General features: G+C 52.5%; 5 protein-coding genes across 5 annotated transcripts; 4 read left to right on the top strand and 1 right to left on the bottom strand.

Moving 5' to 3' along the window:
- Window positions 1-2,544: 2,544 nt before the first annotated feature.
- On the top strand, window positions 2,545-4,191 carry N7532_008202 (HMG-box domain-containing protein; the record flags this gene model as incomplete). The annotated part of the gene is made up of 1 exon (XM_056620694.1): window positions 2,545-4,191. The coding sequence occupies one exon, from the start codon at window positions 2,545-2,547 to the stop codon at window positions 4,189-4,191; it is 1,647 nt and encodes a 548-aa protein (XP_056471500.1).
- Window positions 4,192-5,414: 1,223 nt separating this feature from the next.
- N7532_008201 (putative prefoldin subunit 1) lies at window positions 5,415-5,989 on the top strand (the record flags this gene model as incomplete). Its single annotated transcript, XM_056620693.1, has 3 exons — window positions 5,415-5,444; window positions 5,539-5,705; window positions 5,821-5,989. 3 exons carry the CDS (start codon window positions 5,415-5,417, stop codon window positions 5,987-5,989), a joined length of 366 nt encoding a protein of 121 aa, XP_056471499.1.
- Window positions 5,990-7,283: 1,294 nt separating this feature from the next.
- N7532_008200 (uncharacterized protein) lies at window positions 7,284-8,453 on the top strand (the record flags this gene model as incomplete). Its single annotated transcript, XM_056620692.1, has 1 exon — window positions 7,284-8,453. One exon carries the CDS (start codon window positions 7,284-7,286, stop codon window positions 8,451-8,453), a length of 1,170 nt encoding a protein of 389 aa, XP_056471498.1.
- Window positions 8,454-9,642: 1,189 nt separating this feature from the next.
- On the top strand, window positions 9,643-11,321 carry N7532_008199 (uncharacterized protein; the record flags this gene model as incomplete). The annotated part of the gene is made up of 3 exons (XM_056620691.1): window positions 9,643-10,926; window positions 10,992-11,057; window positions 11,112-11,321. 3 exons carry the CDS (start codon window positions 9,643-9,645, stop codon window positions 11,319-11,321), a joined length of 1,560 nt encoding a protein of 519 aa, XP_056471497.1.
- Window positions 11,322-11,907: 586 nt separating this feature from the next.
- N7532_008198 (putative mitochondrial carrier protein) lies at window positions 11,908-12,980 on the bottom strand (the record flags this gene model as incomplete). The annotated part of the gene is made up of 2 exons (XM_056620690.1): window positions 11,908-12,848; window positions 12,929-12,980. 2 exons carry the CDS (start codon window positions 12,978-12,980, stop codon window positions 11,908-11,910), a joined length of 993 nt encoding a protein of 330 aa, XP_056471496.1.
- Window positions 12,981-13,380: the final 400 nt, after the last annotated feature.

Below are 13,380 nucleotides of genomic sequence, written 5' to 3'. Positions count from 1 at the left end.
TTCAATGGTTCGCAGGATGTCCAAGTTGTCACCTTCCCGCCGTCCCGTCGTTATTGGTATCACACACACACGTGACGGAAGACTGCACCTCTCGAACGATCTCAACCTTCACACCTCCCCAACATCGTTCGTCAACGTGCATCTGGGCTCCTCCCCGGATAGGAAAATGGATCGCCCACTAGTGCCCGGTCCGGTCAAGTGCAAAAGCAAGCTACGCCCAATCCAGGCCCGCCAGACTCATCAATCGCCCCATCGAGCATCCAATCACTGCGCAGGTGGCGCTGGCTGGGGACGATCCTAACCCGGCCTGAGCCGACCCTTTCAATCGTCGATCAGGAGGGATCGCTTCTCCACACCCAAACTATAGCCGAAATAGACGGTTCACGAACACCCCACCTCTCAAGCGGAAACCTATCGTCGTCCCCAAATCCTCCGGGGTTTTATCACACTCGCGGCCGATCCGGCGGCTTCCTCTCGCGCTATTCGCGCATTTTGACTTGCCCAGTTACTTCCCCGTCACAAGCCGCACCCTCGTACAACTATGGTTTAAGTGCGAGAGAGGAATAAGCCCGTCAGATGCCATGCCGGACTATGGAGATCTGGCACATATGCTGCTCGGACCGTGGAGATCTCGACAGGGTCTATGAAGGTGTCGATCATGCTGAGCCGGCCGCCCTATCAGCGATCAATCCGATCTCTCAATGGCCCACCCTGCGATCAACAGCCCACTCCAGGGACTAGTTCTGTAGACCGTTACGGTACCAGCTTACACAGGAATTTTGACACCCGTTTACGATGACTTGCAGGCTTTAGCTTAGGAGCGATGACCGCTAGCCAGTGGAAGCTTTACATGCCCAACACTGCCCCATCGACCTGGCGGGGACGGAAGGAATGGAGAACTGTGGACTAGTTAATTTACGCATGGCAAGCCAAAAATTATAGTGAAAATGGAACGTGCCAAAAGAAAAATCGAATCAAAATGGCAGATAGGAAACGAGCGGCAAATTCGCGGTTTTTACTGTAACAGGCTATTCTTGCATCACCCAGCGCTTGATGTTCACCATGATTGCTTTTTGCTAGTGACAGGTTCCCACCTTCCCTTTACGGAATTACCGTGCTCGTTGCTCTCCTCTCTGGTCTCCCCGAAGTTGAGAGGCAACAAGCTACTAGTCGTGCTTAGCCCGAAATGCAGGCAAGCTTCGGGAAATTCGCACTTCTTTCCGGACCGCAGGTGTTTCCCTTGGGTTTATATCTATCCTATGACGTCCCCGGATTCTGCGTGACGGGCATTGGAAAGTTTCCTGGAGATTCACAGGTCCATGGTTGTCGATGCTGGGCATTCTTTTGCGTCCGGAGGATTGATGGGTCCAGAGCAACGCGATATCGGCCTTTTCCCCTTCAGCAATCGCCTTGCTAAAACCCTTTCTTCCGTTTTTTTTTTGGTCCTTATTTTACCAAAGCAGAATTGTTGTCGAGTACCAGAGAACCTCCACAGTTGAGGCAATGCTCTCTTTTCCTGTCCATAATTAGCACAAAGCGTGGGAGGTATAGGGTGCTGCGCCGTGTTTATTGGGGAGAGAATGGGATGCATGTCAGAAAAAGAAAGCACAGCGAAGCCCCAAAGAAGGAGGGAGAAAAGCTGAAATTAAAAAAGGGAAAAAAAAAAGAAATAAATCCAACCAACGGTAGGGGCGAGTGAATGGTTCATGCCGGTCAAAGAAGAGCCACTGGCGACGACACAAGCCCCCGTTCGTTGGCCAGATTCGGCCAAGCGCGAAACTGGGAAATAAAGAGGCAAAAAATATAGAATTTAAATCCAACAAAATAGTTAAAATAAAAACCGATAAAATAATAAAATAACCCCAAATCACACTAGAGGCTGCATTGGCGAAATAGAACGGCGCCATCGTATTGTATCCAAGCTCTCTTCTTCTTGAGTCAAGTTTCAGCCTCTCTCGTGCTCTACCCTGGACGGGTGTTTGCAACCATCCACGCCTGCTGCCGCACCCTCCATAAACACCCCCTCCTCTCCTCTCTTCTCTGCCCGCTCTCTCCCCATTCTCCACTTCGCTTCCACTCCCCCCCCCCGTGGGCAGACACAACCTTGATTTCACTTATTTATTCATCGGCCCCGCCCGGTGGAACTCTTCAATCTATACCTCCTGCTTAGTTCTACCTTTCTGTCCCCAGTCTCCCCAGTCCTCGGGTATCCTCCCGTTCTCATTGTTGTCACGGCCTGACCGGTTCATGCTTGTCTTACTTGCTCCTTCACCTTCCCGGCCTGTCTGAGAACGTGTGCGGCTTTCAGTCTGCAAATGCAAGATCTCCTTCCGCAGTGTCGGACAACATCCACGCAGGCGTCCTTCTTCTCTCTTCTTCTCCTTCTTTTCTTCTTCTGGACATTCTCCTCTGACAGCCACCCTTCTCTACTGCCGTAGAGTTATCTTGCGAATCGGTCTGGTGCCACGTTCTCGGATATCTCTAGCTACTTCCGCGCTCTCAAGCTCTCAGGCTTTCTCTTCTCTGTTCCACACCCCACCGATTATGACAATCATCAAACTTGCTGGTGGTCTACCTCCATCACCTCCCAATTCGTCAGAAGGCGAGTTCAGTCCGGAGCTACCGCTCGACGGTCGCATTTCATATCCAGCAGTGCCTCCTCCCGGCTACACTTTTACCAACAGCGGCATGGAGCACCCTCGGATGATGGGAGACTTCACTCCCGGTACTCCCCCACAACAAATGGTGAGTTCTGAGCCACAGACAGTTTACCTGTCAGCCATTGAAGGAGATTCCCCTGACAAGTATCAGATGTATGGCACTCCACCTACCTACTACAGTTCCCTACCTACTTCACACCCGGTAAGTTCCCGTTGCGCAACCCGAACGCCCAACGCCATGCTGAGAGATACGGAAACGCAGCAACCAATTTTGCCGGCCCATCAATCTACTACCCCCTCGATGATGCCGATTGACATCCCGGGAAGGGTTCATTCCGCTTCGCCCTCTTCTTACAACACATCTCCAAGCCAGAAGGCTACGCCCAAGGGCAAACCCCGAGCCGGTCGTACTAGCACGCAGAGGCGCTCTCGCTCTCACCGAACCAGCGTTAGCGGTACGAAGGTGAAGATCAATCTTCCCGGGCCTTTGTCAGAGATCACAAGAGACTTCCTCGTGCCAGTCCGCGACATGGAGGCCTATGTACACCGACCGACAGCAGTCCGCCTCGAGGAGGCCACCCAGAGGAAAGCTGGAGAGAAGAAGCCAATTGCCCGCCCAATGAACGCGTTCATTTTGTATCGATCGGCTTATTCCGCTCGTTGCAAAGCTTATCTTGGCATGGAGAACCACCAGGAAGTATCCAGGGCCATGGGAAATAGCTGGCACAAGGAACCCAAGCATATCAAAGATCAGTTCAGCGAGTGGGCACGGGTTGAGCGCACGAACCACGCCATTGCCTTCCCTGGCTACAAGTTCCAGCCGAAGAAGGACAATCTCGGCGCACGCCGATCAGAGCTTACTCCTCCACGTTCCGTCTCGGGGCTTGGAGAGACAGGCAGTCCCCCCGAGTGGGATGCGGAGTCCGATTTTGCAATCGCACCACAGCCAGTCCACAGACGCACCCAAAGCTATGAGGTCTCTAGCAGAGCCTCGACACCCTTTGACGGTGATTCCGTTTTGGCCTCCAGCTTCCCCGGCTCATGGAACACAAGTTTTACCTCCAACGGCAGCCTTTCGACTATCCAACCTGGTATGCTTTCCACTATGACAAACCATGTTGAGGATCTTCATTTCCAACATGGTAGCCCTGCACCGGGCATGAAGTACGACTTCGATGCAAAATACGATTATGACTCGTCCAGTGGATTGACCGGCCTTCCTGGGGGCAGTCACGATGATCTCCTAGAGCCTCAGTCTCTCCACCATGTCACCACCCACTTCGACAACGAGCACATGGATCCGCAGCTGCTGCAATATCACCAAGGCCCTACAATGTCAGCCGATCCCAACCACCTTTCGCAAGTGGGTGGCTACCCACCAGTGTGGCCGAACGGTGACTCGGGCCACTATCTTCCCACCTCAATGGCCTCCAGCCACTCGAGCCCCGCTGTTTACCCTGCCATGGATCCCCATTTCATGCAGCGCGAAAACTCTTGGGATTTTATGGATCCCCCAACTTCGTCTATCTAGACCACGCAAGCCATCAACGACGCCCATGATTGAAGACGAATCATGATGAAAGGACCACTGTCTATCAAAATGGACATCTAATCATGTTGACCAGCTCCATTTCTTGGTCACGCTGTTGAGTTATGTGGAGCAAAGCTCAAAAAAAAAAAAAGAAAAGAAAAGAAAAGAGAACGGATTTTGGGCGCTCACGGGCGCTGAACCAGGGACGGGAGATATTTTTTGTTGTTCCATAATTTTTGTCACAAGATTTCACTTCTATTTCCTTTTGTTTTAACCCAATTTGTCTCCACCGTCATCATGTTCCTTTGCCACTCTACTTCTCCATTGATGTATTTTCTTTCTGGGAGCTTTGATAAGATCTCGAGTCACTTGGTATCTGCTTTGAGTTTTGGGTATGGGCTTAGATATCTTAGCTGGACAGGCAATCGGACTTCGGGCGAGGCTTTTTGGCTTACTAGTTTAGATTTCTAGTATGTTAAAGAGCTGGTGTTGGCTTTTGTCTTTTAATGCACAATCTTGAGTTCAAAGTTTGGCTTTGTTTCTTTTTGTTCTTTGATTTGTAGCTTACAAGCATGCCTGGAGCTACCACTGAACTTGACGGAGAAGAAAATTAAAAGAAAATGAGTGCAACTCTATAGACTTTCTTATAGTATAATGGATTGGATTCTTCTAAGCTGATCATGTAGTCTTCTGAGTACAGCACTCACGTATGAGCACAAAAGCAATAACATAATGCGCAGTTGTCTGGAGACGCGATGTTTGGCAAAAACCAACTATTTCTCGCATTTTCCACAGTTAATCCAAAAAACATCGAAATAAAGGACTATGGCTTATTTTTACTGGTGATGAGTGAAAATTAAGTAGCCAACGCAGCTTGGAACATGCATCACTGAATCCATGATGCACGTGGTACAGCAGCCGCATTCTGCACCTTGCCCTAAGTCCAGTCCAAACAACCTCACCGCCCTTCATCGGCCCACCTCCCACGGGCCGGCCAAAGCAGCCAGACTGGAACTCCATCATCAACACTGCATTTCTCCAGACATTGCGTCGCTGCAACTACGCCGTCTGTTTCAGTTTCCGTTGTCTCAAAAAATCACACGAGCCTCAGGAAATTCTGTCCCGTCAGACCCGACCTTCCCTCCGACTTGGCCTCCGCCCCGCACCTCCCCCCTCTTCCGAATCAAAAGCTATAACAAACGACCTCCTTCCCAGAAAACAAGATGTCGATCCCTAATGAAGCCCTGCAGAAGGTACGGAACATGAGGTTCGGGTGACGCACTGTCCATTGAGCTCGTGATGGTCTACCCAGGAGAAGGCCAAGGCACCATACTAACGCGCCCGCAGCTCCTGCAAGAGATCGAAACACGCGCCCTTGCTTCGCAGCAGCAGATTGGTATCACCAAGGCTCAGATGACTGCCAGACAGCGCGATGTTCGCATGCTGCAGCTCACATCTAAGGAGTTGTCGGAGTTGCCTTCCGAGACAAGAGTGTATGAAGGTGTGGGGAAAATGTGAGTTTCTTCTCTATTGAAATCCTTGTTTCCATGCTTTATTATACTTCAAAGCAATTATCTGCATTCAATAATCCTACTTCTCCTTGATCACCGCTCACAATGCTTTTGTCAGGTTCGTCAATGTTCCCATCGATTCTGTCAACAAGCGCCTCACCCGTGAGAGCTCCGAAGCATCCACAGAAATCACCAACCTGGAGAAAAAGCTTCAATATCATGAGACCACAGCCCAAAAGAGCAAGGAGAATCTGGAGCAGATTCTGAAGTCCGGAGGCAAGGCGTGAAGCGATCGAAATGATGATATACCGTACTGGATTTGAGGATTTAGATGATGCGGGATGCACCATACTCACCTATCGGAAGGACCTGGGTACAAGTTGCTGGGTGTAACCTATACTTGGGATCTTTCTACACCTCGGGCTCTTTGTCGCCACGGAAAGAATAGCAGCATGGAGTTTGGGCTTTGACAAAACCTGGCGAGGATGCATTTCCAAAGGAAAAATGAAATCGAGGAGACAAATCCAGCTGAGATGAGAAGCAATAAATGGAGACATCATATCTCCCTTTCTGATTGCTATCCATCTGTTTCCTCGGTTCGGCATGGCACTTTGTCTCGGCGACTTGGATACCCAGGAGTTTTCTTACTTGGTTTTGTACACAATGAACAAAAGAACTTCTTTATGAGGATATCATTCCCCAGAGCATGTAGTCTAAATCATTCTTCCTTGGTTTATAAAGGTACAAGATTTGTGCGGTGATGCTGCTAAGGCTTATTATCTCAAGCCCGAATGTATGCTTAAACCGGCCGGGTGGGGCGATCAGAAGCTTTCCCGCACCGCGTGGAATGCCCGCACGCAGAAGGCAGCTTCGACAGGGCACATTCCGGCGCTTTTGCGAATGGCATTATTCGAGGAATGCAGCCGAGAACACCAATAGTAAACGGACTGGCCTGCCATCGTCAAAGGTGGGGACTAGGGGACTACTCGAACCGGTCAGCAAGAACCAACTTGTTGAACCCTGGCTCTGTCTAGATCACTTCAGGCATGAGATACGTACCAAGCCTACCGACAGACATCGTTTAAATTAACAAGTGGGCCCCCCGGATCTCCGTTTCCTTCTGTCAACCAATCCAGGTCGCAATATGGCCTAATACCAACTCCTTTATCCCAGCCCTACTCCAGCAAACGCACTAATTGAAGGATGTGGCTCAATCCCCGACCCCTACGCCATGTCCTGGCGAGCGCCATTGGCGTCATCGTTGCGTTCTGGTTGCTGAAGACCTATCTGCACCTGACGCTAGTCCAGGTAAGCCGAGCGCGGTCCCGATATTAAAAATGACGTCTTCGGGCAACTTGGCTAACGGGCAAGATCCCTGTCGCCACGCCGGAGTCTGTTGAGCGGTATTTTTCTGCTTTGAGGACGCTTGCACCGGTGAAATCGGATTTCGAAAGATTTGTTCTTCTGGGGTTCCATAATAATGGGCTCCCAAAGTCTACGGCGGATTGCGACGGTCGTCGACACTCGGCTAGGCTGGGCGTGTTACCGAGCTTCTCTCTGCAGGGTGATCTGACGCAGGCGATGGAACGCTCGCATGATGACGCACAGATCGACCGTGCTTTACAGAATCAGAGTCTCTCGTTCGAAGACCTGATTGAAGAGAATTGGGCGGAACTACCTGGTTCGGGGGTCTGGCTTCCTGAGTATCAGGTCTACTTTGTCGTCACTCGAGCCATATACTCATCGGGAAGCTTGGCCGAGTCGCCGATCAGCTTTCTGCGCGGCCGTATCTTTGATGCGTTGTGGAACCACCTAGACAACTATACCCTGGACTGGGACGAAGACCCTATTATTTTCCCCCGCACGTTTGACATTCCCCTTGTTCGGGATGAAAATGGCACTTTTGTCGGGCCTGAAGATCCACGAGTCATTCTCGAAGCTGACGTACCCGGCGCCGAACCAGTTATCGTTTTCAACATGCTATCCGAAGAGGTGGATGGGAAACGGGCAATGTGGACGCACCGTCCATTCACGAATATCACCAAGGCTTTGACAATTCGCGGCGAAGTCGTGAAGCGAGAGGAGAGGAACTGGGCACCATTCTTCCACTCCGAACCTTCAGTGCCCAGGCAGCCTAGTCACCACCTCAACTTCGTCTATAGCATGCAACCTCTTTGCATTCTCCGCTGCCACCTACGCCATGGCCGCTGCGACTGGACATACAAGCAGGACCTATCAGAAAAGCAATCAGAAGTCCTCGTAAGGATGCGCGGCAGCACCAACTTCATCCAAGTACACGAGTCCGATCCGGATATCTCTCTCTGGGTTGGATTCCCACGTACCCAAATAGATGGAGGCTGCGGCTCCGGCAATCCCATCTACCGCCCAGAACTGGTCGTCCTCGCAAACAGCGGACGTGAATTCCACATGGTCTATGCCAGCGAAGCAATCGACTTTGGGACGGCGGTGCTCGACGAAGCCGCGCGCGAAGCGCCCTGTACCGATGGGCGCCTTCTTATGCCGAATGGGATTCTGCGCTGGGACCAAGACCGGCGCGATCTGTTGCAGCTGGCGCTGAACGTGGGCGATCGTTCGACGCGGGTCCTCCCCCTACGCGGCGTCTCGCAGCTTGTGCGTTCGTTGCCGTATCTCATGGATTGGAGGCGGGAAGCCAGTCCGGACGGCCAACCGTGGGGGCAGCGCTGGTCAGCTGTTGGGGCGGACGTGGTTGGATGTGCGATCGGAATTTGATTGAAGGACTGAAATGTTCAGGAATTCGGGACGGCATGAGATTCTGCAGCTGAGGCGGAACACATGGAAATGTCACGCGTGGCCCTTGGGTCACCCCGCGGGAACACCCGACCGGCCCTTGGTTCGCCTTCCAGCCCGACTTTATACCTCGCCTTGCGGCCCAAGAATGCCCTCCCGATTCCATTCCGATGTACTGTTCAAGAAGAACCGCTGGGTACCCCAGCAAATGCTGCCAGCGTCTGCATTGTTCGCCCTGCGCTCGAGACTCTCAAAACTCCCGTAGAGGTAGGTGTATGCGACAGGGATTTAGTGGTTTCGGGAGGCGCTGGCTTAGGGCTGGAAGCGCCGGATTGACGCCGGGCATTTGCGACCGGCTATTTTGAGACGATGGTGGGTTCTTATACCTGGGCGATTCGAGCGATGGCAAGCAACGCCCTACTGTACGACGTTGGCCCAAAAGTGGAGCCGGCGGCCCTGCAGAGCCCTGGAGGTGGCTGGAGACGATGATGCTATGCCCGAAACCTTGGAAGCAAGCGCACAAAGACTGGTCTCACGAGAGGCGTGGACATGGCAGAAGGGCGTGAGAAGTATACGCGTGAGATGCTATTTCGTGGGGTATGCCGTAATATTTCAGGAGTATATCGTGTATGTATAGAAATGGGGCGTAGGCAAGGGACAGCCCCGCATGGCAGGAGAACAATGCACGAAGATTCTAGCAGCGCGATCTGACAGACGATGAGGCTGAACGCCAATTCCGTCTCTTAGGGTACAATATGTACCCTACGCCTGTACCTTAGGGTAATAGGCTGAGCCTTGTGCTGTGCCCTGGTCCAGGCCCCGCGAATAAATACCCGCACGCCCTCCAACCTGCTCTTCTCCCATCTTCCTTCCAGACCCCCCGCCCGCCTGACCGTCGATCTCCGATAACCACTCGTATCCCAGGGCCGCTTTCGTGCCCAAGTCGGTTGCCTCCTTTTCGTCCAAAATTTTTTTTTTTTTTTTTTTCCTTACTGCTCGACTTTTCGTCTCTTTTTGTCCCCCTCCCCGCCAGCCCCTCTCCCGACCATTCTATACGCACGAGTGCCTCACCGGGTCGGTGCTTACCCTACACCCCCTCATCCAGGGCTGATAACAACCACCACCACCGCCTGCGCTCGCCCACCTTCGCATCCTGCGCAGATCGCCCAAAATGCCGCACACGCAGATGATTTACGATTCCGATGACTCGGACTTTTCGGAGACCGATGTCTCGATCCAAGGTCATCGAGGCGGCCGTGCTCACTTCCGCCGACGTTCTATCTCCCGCCCCCGTGTATCGGAGACTCTGCTTTCGCCTCCGCCACAGCGAGGAGTGTTCCGGTCGTCGTCGACAGGTCGTCGCCGGGACCGTGAACGCGACCGCCCGGTCAACGTGATGATCCATAACGATCTGGAACAGCGCAGCAACAACGCCAGTAGCAGCAAGCCCCGCATGAAACAATCCAAGATGGTCGAAGTCCCTGACCTCGACGAGGAAGAAATCAGTCGCTCTCGCGGCCGGGCAGCTACTGGTGTCTCGCGCGAAGCGTCCCCTTACCACCGTGACTATGAACTCGCCTTCAGCCAGCGGCTCCTGGAGCACGACAATACGCGCCAAGACTTAGAGATCTTCAAGCACCAGCAGGAGATCGAGCGCTTGGAGCGCGAGCTGCAAAAACATCGTGAGCGGGCGGAGAATCCGCGGAACGCTCATGAGTCAAGCCTGCTGCATGCCGACGAGGATTGGTACGAGGCCAAGATCAGTGAGCGTATGCGCTGGATGGAAAAATTGGAGAAACAGGAGCGCAAGGCCCGGAGCGAAGAAGTGCGCCAGCGAATTATTGAGGAGGAGATACGCAAGGCCGATGCGCAGCGACGCCTGGAGAAGTTCGAGAAAAAAACACATGAAGAAGAGGAGCGCGAGAAGGCCGATGCGCAGCGGCGCCTGGAGAAGTTCGAGAGAAAAATACATGAAGAAGAGGAGCACGAGAAGGCTGAGGCCGCGTGGCGCCTGAAGAAGTTCGAGGAATCTGAGAAGGAGGCGGCCGATCAGAAAGAGTTGATGAAGAAGATTGAACTGCAGAAGTTAAAGGAGTTGGCCGACGCTCAGAAGGAGAAGGCCAAGCGTGACAAGCTCAAGCAGGAGTTTATCGAGGAGCAGGAACGCGCCGCGCGTGAGGCGAATGAGAAGAGGCAACAGGAGCTCCTGATGAAGAAGGCTGCCATTGAGGAGTGGAAGATGGAACAAGAGAAGGCGAAACAAAGGGCCAAGGAGGAGCAAGAGAAGAAGGACAAAGAGTTCCGTGATCGCTTGCGTCACGAATTCGGCTATACCGAGGAGGAGATCGAGAAGATGCTGAACAAGGAGAAGAAGGAAGAAAAGGAAAAGAAAAAAGAACACAAAGAGCACGACCAGAAGCAGCTCGAGGAGTCATCCAGGACCACATGGATCAAGGTATGGCATGCACCTTGCGTTAGCTTCTCACTTATAACAACTGACTAACGCTGACCTCCCTCTAGGTCCACCGCAAGCACCTGCTCCCCGAAACCTTGCTGGCATACAATCTTCCATGGGATTGGGACGAGGTAAGCAACAATGTTCTGACATTTGGTGACCCACGGTTTACTAATATTCGTCAGCGCGACACCAACTATATCATCATCAAGCGGTGGGTCTCCGAAGACTTCCAGGAAGAGCTCTTTTCCCACACCCGCCGTATACGCGAGGGCAAAATGATCGCCCAGACCTCCAGCTCGACGACCGAACTCAAGGTCAACGACCGCAACAAAGACAAAATGTACCTGGTCCGCAAGAAGAGCCCCAGCCGGCGGCTGCGCCTCTTCTTATAAACATCGCTCTTGGCTTGACTTGACCTGCCTCTGATTCCTTCACCTCTGTTTGGACAAGTGGAGCATGCTCTTTTCTTATTTGACCCAGTTATATCCGCGTTTTGCTACTCTTTGCGTCGCCCTTTCTATGAGACTCGGGCAAACTGCTTGTTCAAACTTTTTTTGTTTTTGAGTTGAGAATCTTGAAGCTGGCTGTCGCTGTTGGTGGTACAGTAACGAGACACGAGTTGACGACCGTTTGTTTTTGATTTCCCTTGCTTCTTCGTCGTTTTTTTTTATTTTCTATTTTTATTTCTTGTGCGCCATGTTAATCGCATCATACGCCGCTCCGCTCTATGTATTCAGACGTTTTTCCTTCCAGCATTTATATCTCATAGTCTCCATGCGTTGCATATTTCGGCAATGTTTGGACACCAGGTCCGCAACCATAAAGCGAAGTCCATTGTAAATGGGGTCCTAGAGTGAAAGTGGTCGATGAAGCTCCAAAAGAGTATAGATATGTGATCTGTTGCCAGACCAAAAACTGGAAATGAGATTCTAAGCTATTTATACATGAAGTAGAGTTGGTTGAGGAAGAGCCGGGTGATTATAGGCTCATCTCATGGTTCGCAGCCCACCGCTTCTCCGCGCGAAGAATGAGCTCTTCGTAGACGGTCCACGCCAGAGCCGAGCTCAATGCTTTCCGCGCCATGCGGAGGCCAAGGCCACCGAAGAGACTGCGCATGCCGTCCTCGTGGATCATTAGACGCGTTGCTCGGAGCATGTTGCCGTACTTGGCAGGCATCAGCTGCAGACGGGTCTTGACAGCATCAAAAGGGTTGGTGATGGCGGTCGCGAGGCCAGCAGCTGATGCGCCCGAAACAAAATTGATGGATGAGGACGATGCGCCTGTAACTGGGGACCCGTCGCTTTTGCTGGAGTCTTTGGTACGCATAGCCGCGAATCGTCGTTTCAGCTGTTCGTAGAAGAGCACATAGAGCCCAGCATAGGGGGCATCCCGAGCAGCCGTGGCGCCGAAACCTGCAAAAAGACCGCGCATTCCTTCAGTTCGTACGATATCGCGACCGGCACCCACGAGGCTGCGGTAGGCGTAGTAATCGGATTCGTAGCGGACCTTGAGGACAGTAACGGGCATCATGACAAAGCCGGCAGCGACCCGTGCAATGGCGCCGGTTGCTAGGTTTGCGGTGTTGGAGAGTTTAGGAAGGGCGGAGGAGGATTTGGGAGTCGTCGAGCTGGCAAGAACAGCAGGGGTGTTGGCTTGAGCGACTGTCTGGCGAAGGGCATTAAGGCTGGTGAAATATAGGGCTGACCCGAAACCTGTACGGAGGGCCGACGGAAGTGTACCGCGCCATAGTCCACGGACGGGATGTGGAGAGGAAAGGATTGATTTTAGGGTAGGAAGGAGGGTGGCACCGTGGCCGGACTGTTGAACTCGGGTTTTTAGGAGGTCGGCAGGTTGGAGGAGGATCGAAGAGGTGAGGCCTGAGCAGAGACCAGCGGCGAAATGAAAGACAGTTTTTGATGCTATGGTTGGGGGAGCAGTGTTAGGTTGGGGGGTTGTTCCTATGCATCAAGGATATGCGCGGGCTTTGCAGTAGGCGTACATTTTGAGGTGCCGGTCTTCACCTGCGGCACTAAAGCGCTGTTGTTCGACATTGCTCTTGAACAGGCTGCCACAAACTCACCCGACGGCCGTCGGCTGGTGGGCGTATATAGATTGAGGTATCAATAGTAGGAGATTCGATTCCTGATCGAGTGTCATCGGAGTCGCTCGGGCGCTGAATGAAGATTTTCATGTGGATGCAAGAAGAGGATCCGAAAAATGGCGCGGGAACGGCCCCGACCGGAACAAGCACAATCGATGGGATCACAAACCCTGCATTCCAGGGAGGAAGAGGGATGCGGCTGAGACGGAGGTCCGGGATTAAAGATGAGCGTTGGCCGATGTTGACGGGAAGAGTCGATGGAGTTTGGTGAAGTCATCGGGTCGACTCGACCTCGGTATCGATAAGCAATGGCAACTGCCACCAAGAACAACTAGCGAAATTCCAATTAA

The sequence above is a fragment of the Penicillium argentinense genome, assembly GCF_028826775.1.
Source record: "Penicillium argentinense strain IBT 30761 chromosome Unknown utg000009l_segment0_segment0, whole genome shotgun sequence".
NCBI classification, from domain to species: Eukaryota; Fungi; Ascomycota; class Eurotiomycetes; order Eurotiales; family Aspergillaceae; genus Penicillium; species Penicillium argentinense.
Note: the sequence above shows the minus strand (reverse complement) of the source record. Positions and strands in the feature narration are given on the sequence as shown.